The sequence below is a fragment of the Colossoma macropomum genome, unplaced genomic scaffold (genome assembly GCF_904425465.1).
Source record: "Colossoma macropomum unplaced genomic scaffold, Colossoma_macropomum, whole genome shotgun sequence".
Classification (NCBI taxonomy): Eukaryota; Metazoa; Chordata; class Actinopteri; order Characiformes; family Serrasalmidae; genus Colossoma; species Colossoma macropomum.
This window is the reverse complement of record NW_023494808.1, coordinates 11,963,393-11,979,466: the sequence shown is the minus strand read 5'-3', so window position 1 is coordinate 11,979,466 and position 16,074 is coordinate 11,963,393. Positions and strand designations below refer to the sequence as shown.

Here is a 16,074-nt window from a genome sequence, read left to right as displayed (position 1 = left end):
GGAGAGAGAGAGAAGGGTATAGAGGAAGACAGAAAGGAGGACAGAGAATGGGAAAGAGAGAGAGAGAGAGAGAGAGAGAGAGAGAGAGAGTACAGAATGGGAAGTGAGAAAGAGGAAGAGAGAAGGAGAAGGAAAGGGAGAGCAGAAAGAAGGAGAATGAGTAGAGAAAGAAAGTGAAAAGAAGATAGTATCAGAGGGAGAGAGAGGAGAAAGAGAGTCAGAGAGACAGAAAAGGGATAGACAGAGAAGGAGAGAGAGACAGAGACAGAGGAGAAAGAGAGTCAGAGAGACAGAAAAGCCATAGATAGAGAGAAGGAGAGAGAGAGAGAGAGAGAGAGAGAGAGAGAAAGAGAAAGAGGGGAGAAAGGGACAGAGAATGAAAGAAGGAGAGAGAGATAAAAAGAGAATGAGAGAGAGAAGAGGGGACAGAGAATGAAAGAGAGGAGAGAGAGAGAAGGGTATAGAGGAAGACAGAAAGGAGGACAGAGAATGGGAAAGAGAGAGAGAGAGAGAGAGAGAGAGTACAGAATGGGAAGTGAGAAAGAGGAAGAGAGAAGGAGAAGGAAAGGGAGAGCAGAAAGAAGGAGAATGAGTAGAGAAAGAAAGTGAAAAGAAGATAGTATCAGAGGGAGAGAGAGGAGAAAGAGAGTCAGAGAGACAGAAAAGCCATAGATAGAGAGAAGGAGAGAGAGAGAGAGTAGAGAAGGAGACAGACAAAAAGAGAGAAGGGGAGAGAGAGTAGAGAATGAAATAAAGGGAAGAGGACAGAGAGAAAGAGAAAGGGACAGAGAGGAAAGAGAAAGAGAAGGAGAAAGGGATGGAGAAGAGAGAGATAGAGCAGAGAAGGAGTAGAGAAAGAAAGAAACAGAGTGCAGAAGAAAAGAGAGAGGGGGGAGAGGAGAGAGAGTAGGAATGAGAGAAAGAAAGAAGGAGAGACAGAAACAGAGAGAGAGAGAGAGAAAGATGGGGAAAAGTGGAGCGTGGAAGCAAGGGAGTGAGAGGAGAGAGAGAGGGAGAAAGAGAGAGAGGAAGAGAGGGAAAAAGAGAGGATGAGTTATTTAGAGTAAGAAAAAGAAATGTGAGCGAAAGAAAAAAGAAAATGTGCAGCACAACAAGAAAAAAGAGGAGAACAGAGGAAAGTTATGGAGCCCCGTTGGTGACATCCTGTATAAATAAAAATAATGTGTGGCCACGACTTAGTAAGGCATGCGAACAAGATAATTAAGTTGTGGGCATGACTTATTAAAGCACGGGAATGAGATCCTAATGCGTGCCCACGGCTTATTAAGGCATGGGAAGAGATCCTAATGCATGCCCACAGCTTAGTAGAGCATGAACTTGTTCCCACACCTTACTAAGTCGTGGCCACGCATTAGGATCTTGTTCCCACACGTTAGAAAGCCGTGGTCACGCATTATTTTTATTCATATGGGATGTCACCAGCAGGGCTCTGTAGAAAGTGGGTGTGAAAGAGAGACAAAGGAGAAAAATGAAAGAAAGAGACAAAGGGGGAGAAAGAATAGAGAGGGAAAGTGGTGGAGAGAAAGACAGAGAGAGAAAGACAGAGAGAGAAAGACAGAGAGAGTGATACAGAGAGAGACATGTCTAATTTGATGAAGTAGCTCTTCATTAGTATGTTTAGATATTTTCTTCATTCAAATCTCTTTAACCAGTGAAGAGTATTAACTGTGAAATTCAAACAGACTGCTCACCCCCCCTCCTTTCTCTCTCTCTCTCCCTCTCTCTCTCTCTCTCTCTCTCTCTGTCTCTACCTTTGAAATAAAAAGGAGTTGTTTTTTAATTCACTGGTGAAAGTCGACCCCAGACTGCCCAATCCCTCCTCATTTCTCTCTCTGTCCCTCTCTGTCTCTCTCCCCCTCACTCTCTCTCTACCTTTGAAATAAAACGAGTTGTTTTTTAATTCACTGGCGAAAGTCGACCCTCCTTTAGAGACAGGGAGAGTGTGTGTTTGTGATTTTCAATTAAAAAGAAAAGATAAGATCAGCTTCCCAACGCGAGTTTACTAACAGCGTATCAGAAATGAAATATGCTAATATATGCTAATGTACCCTTCTGAGATATCCATATTCATGCACCGAACGCACAGCTGTAGTAATCTCATTATCCTCAGTGAGAACACTCGCTAAATATAAATTATGCTCCTCGAGCCGCAAAAGTTTTCTCTCAGAGTTTTCTGAGCTTTGATCTTAGTGAAAATATGATCAAATTAGACGAAGCTGTTTTTAAAATGAATATATAATAAAAATGGAGCCAACTCTCAGAGCATGCCCACAGTGTTTTAAAACAAAATGCAAATGAATTCAAAACTTTTCATGAGTTAGACAATTAGAAGAGTTCAGCTCCAAAATACTGTTTATACATTTTTCAACACTTTAGATATAAAAAGGTTTGAAAAGAACAACAGCTGACATTTAATACGCTTTGTTAAAAACACATTTTTGTTTCTGTAATAAAAGGGGTATTAATTATAATATAGAAAGGATAATCTTTGAATGTGTAAAGCCCGTTCTTAACAACATATATCATGAAACGTCATGAATAATTAAGGTTTTATATAGCCTATATGGCCAAAAGTATGTGGACAACTGACTATCACACCTTTATCAGCTTGATAGACACCCCATTCCAACACTATGGGCACTAATAAGGAGTTCTGTAACAGCTTCCACTCTTCTGGGAAGGTTTTCCACAAGATGTTGGAGTGCATCTGTGGGAATTTGTGCTTATTCGGTCAAAAGAGCATTTGTGAAGTGAGACACTGATGTTGGATGAGAAGGCCTGCGTGCAAGGGACGTCCCAATTCATCCCAAAGGTGTTCAGTGAGGTTGAGGTCAGGACTCTGTGCGGGCCGCTGGAGTTCCTCCACACCAAACTCATCAAACCAGGAAAAGTGTAAAATGTCGTCGTATGCTGTAGCATTAACATTACAGCCCCAGCCCATTATCCCTCCTCTACCAAACTTTATTCCTGGCAGTACACACCGATCAGGCATAACATTATGACCACCTCCTTGTTTCTACACTCACTGTCCATTTTATCAGCTCCACTTACTATATAGGAGCACTTTGTAGTTCTACAGTTACAGACTGTAGTTCATCTGTTTCTCTGCTTACTTTGTTAGACCCCTTTTACCCTGTTCTTCAGTGGTCAGGACCCCCACGGACCCTCACAGAGCAGGTACTATTTGGGTGGTGGATCATTCTCAGCACTGCAGTAACACTGACATGGTGGTGGTGTGTTAGTGTGTGTTGTGCTGGTCTGAGTGGATCAGACACAGCAGTGCTGCTGGAGTTTTTAAACACCTCAGTGTCGCTGCTGGACTGAGAATAGTCCACTAACCAAAAATATCCAGCCAACAGCGTCCTGTGGGCAGCGTCCTGTGACCACTGATGAAGGACTAGAGGATGATTAGCTCATACTGTACAGCAAGAGATGAGCTATTGTCTCTGGCTTTACATCTACAGGGTGGACCAACAACGCATGTGCGTCTAGTAGAGTGGACAGTGAGTGGACACAGTGTTCAAAAACTCCAGCAGCACTGATTCACTCAGACCAGCGCAACACACACTAACACACCACCATCACGTCAGTGTCACTGCAGTGCTGAGAATGATCCACCACCCAAATAGTACCTGCTCTGTGAGGGTCCATGGGGGTCCTGACCACTGAAGAACAGGGTAAAAGGGGGCTAACAAAGCATGCAGAGAAACAGATGGACTACAGTCTGTAATTGTAGAACTACAAAGTGCACCTATATAGTAAGTGGAGCTGATAAAATGGACAATGAGCGCAGAAACAAGGAGGTGGTCACAATGTTATGCCTGATCATTTCATGAAGTTCCCATGTTGCTTCCAGAGGCAGTTTAGATCTCTGTAGTGACGGATGCAAGAGAAGATCAATTGTATGCACTGTGCACGCCAGCACTCAGTGTCCCCACTCTGTGACTCTGCATGGTCCAGCACTTGAGCTGTTGTTGCTTCTAGACACTTCTAATTCACTATAATAACACTTACAGTTGGCTTGGGCAGATCAAGCAGGGCAGCAATTTTACAAACTGACTCGTAGCAAATGGGGCATGACAGCGCCTCTTTTAAGGTCACTGAGCTCTTCAGTACGACCCATTCTACTGTCAGTGTTTGTCTAAGAAGATTGCATGGCCGTCTGCTTGATTTTATACACCTGTAAGAAATGAGTGTGGCTGAAACACTTGAACTCAATAATTAGGAGGTGTTCCTATACTTCTGGCCATATCACATATGTATAATTTATATATACAGTATATTGACTTTGCTGACCGCTCAACAACTGCATCAACAAATGATAAAACAAAGATTAATGTGTAGAATGTCTGAAAGTGAGACCATGAATGAGTTATACATAAAAGTGCATACACTGCAATAGCTAATGCACTGTTTGATTCAAATGTGCACAAAATTATGACATGAACAAAATATATCACGCCAAGACAACTGTCTTTCAGTTTACTTGCTCTTGATGATAATTGTGTTGATGTAATATATTTTATTTATTACATTCACATTTGACTCAAACAAATAACACTATAAACATAAATTAATCAAATCCTCACTGTTTGCATGCATGAATTAATCAACTTCTCATCAACTGTACTAAACGAATCAGTTAAAAAGAGAGTACCGTGGAGCTGGGGGTGTTGGTGCCATATCCTGAAGAGGGCAGGGAGGCCAGAGACCAGCGGCGTCCATCAGCCCTGAAGAAAGAGTGGATGACAGTGTTAGATCACTTTATACATCGTTTTCGCTTACACTTCCATCTACGGTGCTTAAACTAAACCCTAGCTCTAAACTTAACCCCAGTCTATTCAAGCTAAGCTAACTTAAAGGTAAGTATATACACCGATCAGGCATAACATTATGACCACCTCCTTGTTTCTACGCTCATTGTCCATTTTATCAGCTCCACTTACTATATAGGTGCACTTTGTAGTTCTACAGTTACAGACTGTAGTCCATCTGTTTCTCTGATACCTTTTACCCTGTTCTTCAGTGGTCAGGACCCCCATGGACCCTCACAGAGCAGGTACTATTTGGGTGGTGGATCATTCTCAGCACTGCAGTGACACTGACGTGGTGGTGGTGTGTTAGTGTCTGTTGTGCTGGTACGAGTAGATCAGACACAGCAGTGCTGCTGGAGTTTATGAACACTGTGTCCACTCACTGTCCACTCTATTAGACACTCCTACCTTGTTGGTCCACCTTGTAGGTGTAAAGTCAGAGACGATAGCTCATCTGCTGCTGCACAGTTTGTGTTGGTCATCCTCTAGTCCTTCATCAGTGGTCACAGGACGCTGCCCACAGGACGCTGTTGGCTGGATATTTTTGGTTGGTGGACTATTCTCAGTCCAGCAGTGACACTGAGGTGTTTAAAAACTCCAGCAGCACTGCTGTGTCTGATCCACTCAGACCAGCGCAACACACACTAACCCACCACCACCACGTCAGTGTTACTGCAGTGCTGAGAATGATCCACCACCCAAATAGTACCTGCTCTGTGAGGGTCCATGGTGGTCCTGACCACTGAAGAACAGGGTAAAAGGGGGCTAACAAAGTATGCAGAGAAACAGATGGACTACAGTCTGTAACTGTAGAACTACAAAGTGCACCTATATAGTAAGTGGAGCTGATAAAATGGACAATGAGCGCAGAAACAAGGAGGTGGTCATAATGTTACACCTGATCGGTGTACAAAAACAGTGCTGGAACAAATTGGAGGACTTTAGATATAATCAGAGGCGTAGCCAAGGGTGGCCAGTGCCATCCTGGAATGAAGCATGGCCACCCTTCTGGCCACCCCGGTTATGGAAAGTGAGACAGTTAGCCATCATCAATAAAGCATCAATGACAATCTGTCAATGGGGTAGTTACCAATCAGTTATGAGAGTCTGATGATGCTGCATTTAATAATTAGCATATTTTGCCAAGATAGGCTAATGTGCTGGTAGTGCTGCTCTGTGAGCTATATTATTAAGTAGGCTCTGCGGTGGTAATACAAGTTTATCAAAATTAGTCAGCTATAATTATTTATCATTCATTTTTACAGTTGAATACATGTGTGTTGCAGGTTACCATATATAGTTCTGTCTGGCTGTTTAATCATTAGACTCATTACCTGTAGTGAATGCACCCTAAATGAATAACTGCGGCCTGGCTCTATGAACTGGGCTGTATTGATATAATATTTTATTCATGTGGAAATGACACACAGATTTAGTTATGTACAGAGAAAAAACAATGCATCATTTTTTGTCATTTTACTACAGCAGCACAGTAGTAGTGTTGCACCCCCATAAAATCTCAGGGTCTTACCTGGCAACCCCATTCTAAAAGTTCTAGTTACTTCCCTGGATATAATGGATTGACAGAATGGCAAAGCATGCTAGTATAGTTATGCTAGTCACTGTGATGTTGCATGATGTTTGAGTGGGTTCAGAGAGTCGGTTCTCTTCAGTTTCTCCATGTAAGCACAAGTTCTTCTTTATTAATGTGGCCAACATCTAGAAACATCTAGAAAAATAAAAAGCAGCTTTTAATGTGACTCCATTAGTCCCATGACTAACCTCCAGCATTCACAAATAAGGAGTAGCTTCAAAACAGCTTTGGTATGTACGTGTGTTGACTGCAAAGCCAAACAGGTCACACATGGCAGCATTTAGACCAAGCTTGATAAACACCCAACACGCTTGAGCCCAGTGCTTATATACCAGAAACCACAACCTCACGTTATGTCTGGATCAAACTATTATCTCTCCGTAAAACAGGATGTTTACAAAAGGTTTAAAGAATCTTTTAGAAGTCTGTTTCTAAAATCATCATTTTCTTTTAGCTATAATTACCAATAAGTACATTCATATATTCATAAAATATGATGATGATGATGATGATGATGATACATTCATATATTCATAAAGTAGTATATAACAATGTTTCTTTTTCCATGGGATTCAGGATTACCATGGATCCTTCCAGCCCCCTGAACAGGGCTGGCCATCTGAGGTCCTTGAGAGCTGGAGTCTGGCACAGATTTGTGATTTTCCTACTCAAACACACCTGATTGAACTCATCAGCTACCTGCCAGGTTAGGCTGGTGTGTTAAGAGCAGAAAAATCATCAAACTGTGCAGGACACCTGCACTACAGGACCACAGTTCACCACCCCTGCCCTAGAAGAACATGCACCTGTTGGCGCCTCCTAGTCTTATTTGAACTGAAGTAAGTCTGCACATTTACATTTTTCACACAACGTTGTATTTGCACTGTAATTCAAAGTCTTTGGGTGTGGTGTCGCACTCTGACATTAATGAGACAGGTCTGTCTTCACCACAGTCATATGCTATTTTATTTAAGTCAAAAGCTACGTTCACATTACAAGCCTCATTGCTCAAATCCGATTTTTCGCTCAAATCCGATTTTTCGCTCAAATCCGATCTCTTTGACATGATGGTTCACACTCGTTTAGGTAAGTGACTCAAATCCGTCATTAATGTGAACAAACCGGCGTCCTGAAATGACCCGCATGCGCACATCCTACTCAGTAACGTCACATGAATGAATCACGTTCATCATCGGCACAAACAGACTAACGAGCAGAACGAGCTTCGCTGTGAAGATAATTAACTCTGATCAGCTCTCAGCTTCATTATTAGAGTGGGAGCAATGCAAAATGGTGAGATGTGTTGCTTTTCCACCATTTACTGGCTTTAACTTCTGTTCAACGCTGCTGCCATGGTAACACTGAATGATGGCGCACGCGCAGTGGAAAAAGAGCACATGAATTCCAATCTGAGCGTTTACATTAAGGTCGCATGGCTATGAATCGGATACGTATCTGATCTAGGACCACATATGAAAGTGGCTCAGGTCGGATTTGAAAAGATCAGATTTGCGTCCACACAGCCCTGAAAACATCAGATCTGAGTCACATAAGGGCAAAAAATCGGATTTGTGTCACTTCAACCTGGTAATGTGAACATAGCCAAATAGTCCATTAAATAGACCAGTCCATTTGTTTATAAGAATCAATGCCATTGAATTGACTGATCTAATGCTAGGCTTAACTAGGCCTTCGTTTTATAGAAAAAACACATTTTTGTCAACTAAACAAACTGCATTTTGCAGCACTAGAGTCTGTAGCACAGCCTACTGCTGTCACGCTGCACATCTTTACTCCGGTATGGTCAGTTAAAAGCCGTTTGAGATGGACTGTCCCAAGTGAATTCATTAGCATAAATGATACGGACAATAACATACACTGTTGAAGTCAAACTCACTTCTTCTGGCTAATTCTTCAGTCTTCAGTGCTGAGAAACCACAGCTGAGGAAGCTACCAGCTAAAGCCAGCATTGGGCTCATGGCACACTTGGTGGTTGCTAAGCAACCGTGACAAGATAACAGCGTGTAGTGGGGATTGTAAACGAGTGGAAGGGCAGGAATCCCACCAGCAGTAAAAGTACCCATATGAAATCTTACTAGGGTTACATTTTATAGGGAACTACCTGCCTTCTTATATAGTCTCATACAACTCCCAATTCATCTCATTACTCTAGCTTTAGGTATTTGTTTACATCTCATTTTAAAAGGAGTGCAATTAAAATGAAAGCTACTTTATTTAGCATTAGAGTTCATACATTACCCACTTCAGTGTATGTGCCCACATAAATTGTATATGTGCTGTGATAAAATCATATAACGCACTCATCAGATGGGAAACATTACTGAGACCTGGAGCTCCCAGTTGAGCTTACTAGTATTTGTATTTGTTAGTATTAGTATTAGTATTTGTTCACCTGTTATGTTTAAAAGAGTATTTATGGAATTTAAACTAGTTTTCGCTGGTTAGTATCCCCTGCTGAAAAAGGACCATCAAATGCATTTAGAATCAGCAACTGGTCACCTGTCAAACCATCAGAATTTTAATTAACATGTTTTAAATAACATGATCTGATAAAATTAAAATCAAGTTTTTAATCTGTAAATTTACAGTAAATTACTTCTCTACTGAGCTGCATTACTTTTATAGCTACATTTCAAGTGTACAGCAGAATGCAGCCACATCACATTTGTCTTGTGGTGTAAGTGGCTGTGAAGTCACAGTACACAAGTAATTTACAGTAATTTTACAGTAAAAGGTTTTATAGTGTGTATTTATTTACCCGCATGAAAGTATCTGCACTGTGATAACATTATAAAGCACTCTTCAGACAGGAAAGCTCCTGGAGCTCCCAGTCGAGTTTACTATCCTACCTTTTAAGTACTTGTTCACCTGTTATTTTAAAACAGTATTTATGGAACTCAACTAGTTTTGCTAGTTGGTATCCTCTGCTGAAAAAGGACCATCTAATGCATTTAGAATCAACCACTGGTCACCTCTTAAACCATCAGAATCCTTTACATTATGATATTAACACATTAACAAAGCCAAAACATGTTACAAAACCATCAGGAGCCAAAAAAAAAATGGATTCTATGGGTTTTTCAGCAGGGTTAGCTTTCATTCATTTCTCTCCTAGAAAAAAATAGCATAGACTAGCCAGCCTGGCTACCAGCAATACCAGCATATGTTGTGTATTGGATGCTGGTATGCTAGTTAGCAGCAATGGAAGCTAATATGCTAATCACCAGGAAAACCAGCTCCAGACCAACATAAACCTGCAAAGACCAGTATAAACCAGCTTTAATCAGCATTGACCACCATTGAATGCATACTGTGCTGTTTTTTCCAGCAGGGTTATCCAGCCTTGTCTGGACGAACTCTCTTACAATAACAAACAAAAGCTAATTTTGCTAGTTAGCATTGGCTTTAACTCAGAGAACACCAAGTTATGCACCATGTACATCCATGGTAGACCATGGTAAGACTTTAACTGGTTGCTAATAAAGTAGAGGGCATTGTAAGGTTACAAACAAGCACTCTTCATAAGAGACCCTCTAGAGCTCACAATTCACTCTGCTTTTCAGCCTTTTAAGTATTTGTTTACCTGTTGTTTTTAAAGGATAGTTCAGTTTATCTATGCTAATGAAAGCTAGATTTTTTCTTGTTAGCTTTAGCTTTCATTCATTGATCCGGGTTAACATTGTTTGGATGAACTTAGTCTAATTTCAGAACAATGAAAACAAAAGCTACTTTTGCTAGTTAGCATGAGCTTTCATTCATTTGCCCACAGTAGCACTGTTTGGATGAACTATCCCTGACACTAATGCTTTATTCAGCAATATCTACATCATGTAGCTCTGTAAAGCATTCTTTATGTTTCCTATCAAACCCTGGGATTCTCTTTTATTGTATAACATACTGCTGTCAGGCAGTTCCACAGTAGTGCTGCTGAGGGTCTGATTTATGCTAGCCAAGTCCAATATTAGCGAAGCATCAGACAGGAAACAATGTGCTCCCCAGAGCCCTGGCCCTCCGATCGATCGTCTCCTCTGCTTCCTTTCCTTTCCACCCTCCCTCTATCCCTCACACTCGTCTTTCAGACAGCTAGCCTTCCGTCCCCTCTGACGGTGAGACATGTGCCATTTGTCTCTGTGTGCAGTGTCACACAACAGTGCCTGACCATGACAACAACAGCAAATTGGCAGTGTTGCTGCCACATTATGTGGACCAAAAGGCTCCTGTCACATTTCTTTACAGGCTACTGACCGTACTGACTGACACTTGTATCATCCAAAGTGTCAGTTTCAGCTGAATGAATCAGGCCTATGAATTAATGAATGAGCAATGAACCCATAGAGATATACATGGAAATATACTTCTGTCAAAGGGAACTAATAGAAGGGGAGTCCACGACATTCAATGCCTTGTATTAGAGACAGAAATCTGCTAATAAGTGCCTTTCCAGTTTAAATATATGGACACAAAGTTCATCATTAACTTAGCGTATTAGTGTTTTTACAAATATGTTTAGGACTGCAGGCTTTCTTAAACGTCCATATAGACAGCCACTGAAGATCTATCTCAAATGTCACTCAATAAAAGTTGCAGTCCTACAGTAAAAAAACATATTTATCATTTTAATGTGAAATTATTTTTATTTTTTTTTGTTATTTTCTGTAATGCCACAAATTACAGTGAAGTTGATGTTGAGCTGTACCACACAGTATTATGGGATATGACAGTTAACAAGGTGTTAACATTTTAATAAAATGTTTTTATTCAGATTTTTCTTTCGAAGACTTTTATGTTAAAATTGCATGTTAAAAAATACACATTCGAGATATTCTGTGCATTTACATGCAAAACATTGTGAATGAATATATTCACTGATATTTTTAAATTAACATATTTACAGATCTGATAAGATCAATTTTTAATCTGTAAATTTACAGCAAATTACTGGCTACTGAGCTGCATTACTTTTACAGTTGTTATGTAGAAATACAGGGGATTACTGTATTTTAATTACAGCTTATTACTGTAAGTGTACAGAAGAATACAGCTATATAGTATTTGTCTTGTGGCGCAAGTGGCTATGAAGTCACAGTAAACAAGCAAATTACTGTAATTTTACAGTAAAATGTTTTACAGTGTGTCAAGTAGACCAAGACCAATACACCAAGATTTTTATTTGAACATTCAAAAATGGCCATAAAATTTAATTTTGACCATAAATGAGTGCATACTTTATTTCAATATCAGTACCAAAGTGGTAACTTTACAGGTGAAGGAAAGACATTTTAATGGAAGTTAATAGAACAAGGTTTGTTTCTTTGAAGCACTCATGAAATTTCTTTCTTTCTTCTATATAAAACCATGAACACTCAAGGAACCATTTGCATGCTTAAATAGTTCTTTGTATGGTAAATTGGTTCTTCATACTGATGGAGAATGTGTTGTTTATGGTTCTATTTAGAACCATATACCCCATATAACAAACAACACATTCTCCATCAATCTGAAGAACAATTTCACCATGCAAAGAACCTTTTAAGTGAAAAATGGTTCTTTGAGTGTTCATGGTTCTGTACAGACCCATTGCCTTTATGTGTAAACTGACTTATTTAAAGGGGAATTCCACCAATTCTGCATAATTGCATAACTGAGCTTTTGCAATGAAAAACAATTTATGTGCCACTTTTGTAAAAATCATATAGACATTGCTTGATGCCACCTATTTAAAATAAAGGGGTCACTGAAGCATAAATAATAGTTTGGCTTTTTAATTGTTGGAGGGGCTCAATTATTTCTGCATATTTCAACCATTAAAATGTAAATAAAGTCATTCAGAGTGGTTTAATATGAAATTCTGCATTGTAGAAAAACTTACCGACTCATAATTGTTCACAGTGGTAGTGATGGGAACCAGACGTCTGAAGAGTTTCATGCCTCTAAATTCCACCTCACAGAAAGTTATTATATCAAATGGTTATAGATACTTTGTCTAATGCCTGCAACACTGTTTTATGATAGTTTTGATACAAGGCTATGGTCTACAATGTATTTTTGGAACATATTCAATGTGGGTAAGGTGTAGTGAGGCAAAAGAAAACAAATTTTTTCAGGTTTATCACTATTTAACCATCATCAAGATTTCATATAAAATAATAATAATAAAATAGCTATATTAACATGCAGATGTTGTAACACTTGGTTCCTATCACCACTACGGTAAAGAAATTTAATTAGGTAAGTTTGTATTGGATGAACCATTTCACATCAAATCACTCTGAATGACTTTGCCTCAACCATTTAATTTTGCAGAAATTTTGAAAAATCAGTGGAATTCCCCTTTAATTAAAAAAAATCTTACATTACAATAGCGTTTTTAATGCTAGTATAGAATATTCTAACAAAAAGCAATAAGTTTATGAAAATGATGTGCAACTGCTTGTTTATTGTGAATTTAGAACAAACTGAAGGACAGAACTACAGAAATAAATACCCATGTTGGACAAAAGTGCACTTTGTTTATGTTGTTGTTGTTTATTTTTATCACTTATCTTTCTCACTTAAATCTCAGAGTGCCCAAGTGATTAAAGAAAGTAAATCAAAGTTGAGATGTTTATGTTGTTGAATGCAGTTGCCATGGTAACGCCTCTCTATTAATACTTTCTCCACAGTCGAAAACAAAATGACTCATCTCTTCAGACACGGGTCTGTCAGTAAACACGTCCAAAACTACTCGTCCTACTGATGACTAATGATAAATATTATCATAATAAGTGGGTGACACTGGCTTAATTACACTACAAAAAACATCATTCATAACCCAGACATGTCAAACGGTCCTCTTTATATAAAGTGCTGTGAAAAAGTATTTGTCCCCACCTGATTTCGTCTATATTTGCTAATTTGTCACATTTAAATGTTTCAGATCATCTAACTAATTTAAACACAAGGTAAAGACAACATGAGTAAACAAAACATGCAGCTTTTAAAAGATCATTCCATTTACTTAAAATGAAGATTTATTCAAAAGCTATATCACCCATGTGAAAAAGTAAATGCCCCCTTAAACCTAATAACTGGTTGTGCCACCCTTAGCAGTAACAACTGCAATCAAACGTTTGTGATTACCTGTGAGTCTGTGAAGGAATCTCGGCCCACTCTTCTTTGCAGAATTGTTTTAAATCGTCTGGAGAGTTTTCAAGCATGAACTGCCCGTTTAAGGTCTTGCCACAGCAACTCAACAGGATTCAAGTAAGGACTTTGACTCGGCTGCTCCAAAACCTTAATTTTGTTTCTTTTAAGCCAATCATGGGTGGACTTTCTTGTGTGTTTTAGATCATTGTCCTGCTGCATAACCCAACTGAGCTTGAGCTTTAGGTCACAAACTGACAGGCCGACATTCTCCTTCAGGATTTTCTGATAGAAAGCAGAATTCATTGGTCCATCACTTATGACAAGTTGTCCAGGTCCTGCAGAAGCAAAGCAGCCCCAGACCATCACACTACCACCGCCATGTTTGACTGCTGGTATGATGTTCTTAAGGTGGAATGCAGTGTTAGCTTTATGCAGAAATAATGGGGCCCATGTCTTCCAAGAAGTTCCACTTTTGACTCATCAGTCCACAGAATATTATCCTAATGTTTCTGGCAAATGCAAGACGGGCCTTTGTGTTCTTTTTGGTCAGTAGTGGTTTGCGCCTTTCAGCTCTCCCATAGATGCCATTTTTGCCCAGTGTCTTTCTTATAGTGGAATCGTGTACATTGACCTTAATTAAGGCAAGTAAGGCCTTCAGTTCCTTAGATGTTCGTCTGGGTTCTTTTGTGACCTCCAGGATGAGTCGTTGACGCACTCTTAGTGAAATATTGGTAGGCTGGCCACTCCTGGGAAGGTTCACCACTGTTCAAGTTTTCTCTATTTGTGGTGTCTCTGTGGTTTGCTGGAGTCCCAGAGCCTTAGCAATGGCTTTGTAAACCTTTCCAGGCTGGTAGATTTCAATGAATTTGTTTTGCATCTGTATTTGAATTTCTTTAGAACGTGACATCATGTGCTGCTTTTTTGAGACCCTTCTAGCCTGCTTCACACTGCCAGACAGGTTCTAAGTGATGTTCAGATTCAGCAGGTCTGGCTTTAATCATGTCTGGGTGTGGATAGTGAAATTGAACCCAATAATTAATTCAATTTGATTAACTGGTTGATTTAGTAGCTAAGGGGACAATTACTTTTTCACATAGGGCCAGGTAGGACTGAACAGCATTTTTCCTTCAATAAATGAAATCATCATTTAAAAACTTAAAATGATATAATATTAAAAGTAGTTTGATGATCTGAAACATTCAAGTGAGACAAATACGCAAAATATAGAAGAAACTGTGAAGGAGACAAATACTTTTTCACAGCACTGCACATAATAATCCATATACAATATTTATTTATTTGCCTGAAGGTGCATTTTTGACTATTTTAATTCCTACTAATATTTTACAATAGGCCGAATTGAACATGTGTGCTACACACATTTTAAAGACCCCATACTGTATATTTTTCTCCATTTTTTCCCTGATTTCAAATTGTAGCATTAGAGTGGTTTTATGTACAAAACCGGTCACAATTTGTTTTCACAAGAAGCAAACAGAATTAATTAGGCTGTTTTAGTCACTGTTCATTTAAGACTGAGACTGATGTAAATGAGCTTTGTTCCGATTGGCTAGCCTGTATTGTGCCTTCTTAAAAAAGCTGCATAGTCTGAAATCTACAGAACAAACTGCTAAATTCAGACAGAAATCTTCAGGCACCCCCTTTCGGAAGTGTGGACCCTTTGGATAAAGGTTCTTTGGATCCTTCCTGACAGCCATGAACAGCACAATGTTTGATAGAATCTGCAGTAACAACATTACTTCAACAGGGGCAAAGCTAAACTGCTGTAGGCTGAGTGAGTGGAGATAAACTGCTATAGGCTAAATGGATGGGGCTAAAGAGCTGTAGGGCGAATGAGTGGAGTTAAACTGCTGTAAAATGAATGGGTAGAGGGAAACTGCCGTAAGCTGAACTGGCAGAGCTAATATGCTGTAGGCTGAATGGGTGGGGCTAAAGTGCTGTAGGCTGAATGGGTGTGGCTAATCTGCTGTGCGGTGAAAGGATGGTGATATGTAAATCACAACAAAATTCAAAATGTTTTTCCAGATTTATTTCCATATGGGTGCTCAATGGACAGAGTACATGGATTTATTAGTCAACTAGCTTATGCAACTGTTACATGGTACCCAAAGGTGAGGTACATTTGTTTATTGAAGGTTAGGCCTGGAGCTTTCACTGGAAATCCAGTGTAATCATGACAAGATGAGCAGTGGAAAAGTGCATCTTTCTTACCTTCTGGAAGAGGCGAAAGAGAAGTGGGCGGGGCCACTGGGAGAAAAAGTACGAGGACTGTCCAGCGGACTGCTTCCTGTTTAGAGGAAGAGAAAAGAGAGTGGCCAAATGACCTTAAAACTCCTTACTCACTACATCCTACAGCTAACTATTCAGTAACTGCATGGACTACAATACAAACTGGCTGAGGTATTCTTAAGTTATAAAAGTGTGGAATAAGTGTTTGGTCATTTAAGGGGTTAAAGGTTAAGCCACGAGAGGCCATGT

The 16,074-nt window shown here is 39.6% G+C and overlaps 1 protein-coding gene across 1 annotated transcript in view; it reads right to left on the bottom strand.

The window, feature by feature from the left end:
- The window catches only part of mast1a (microtubule associated serine/threonine kinase 1a), an 89,353-nt gene that overhangs the window by 41,921 nt on the left and 31,358 nt on the right, over positions 1-16,074 (bottom strand). The window contains 2 exon segments of the mRNA XM_036557737.1: positions 4,679-4,751; positions 15,808-15,883. Coding sequence (XP_036413630.1) covers positions 4,679-4,751; positions 15,808-15,883 — 149 coding nt within the window.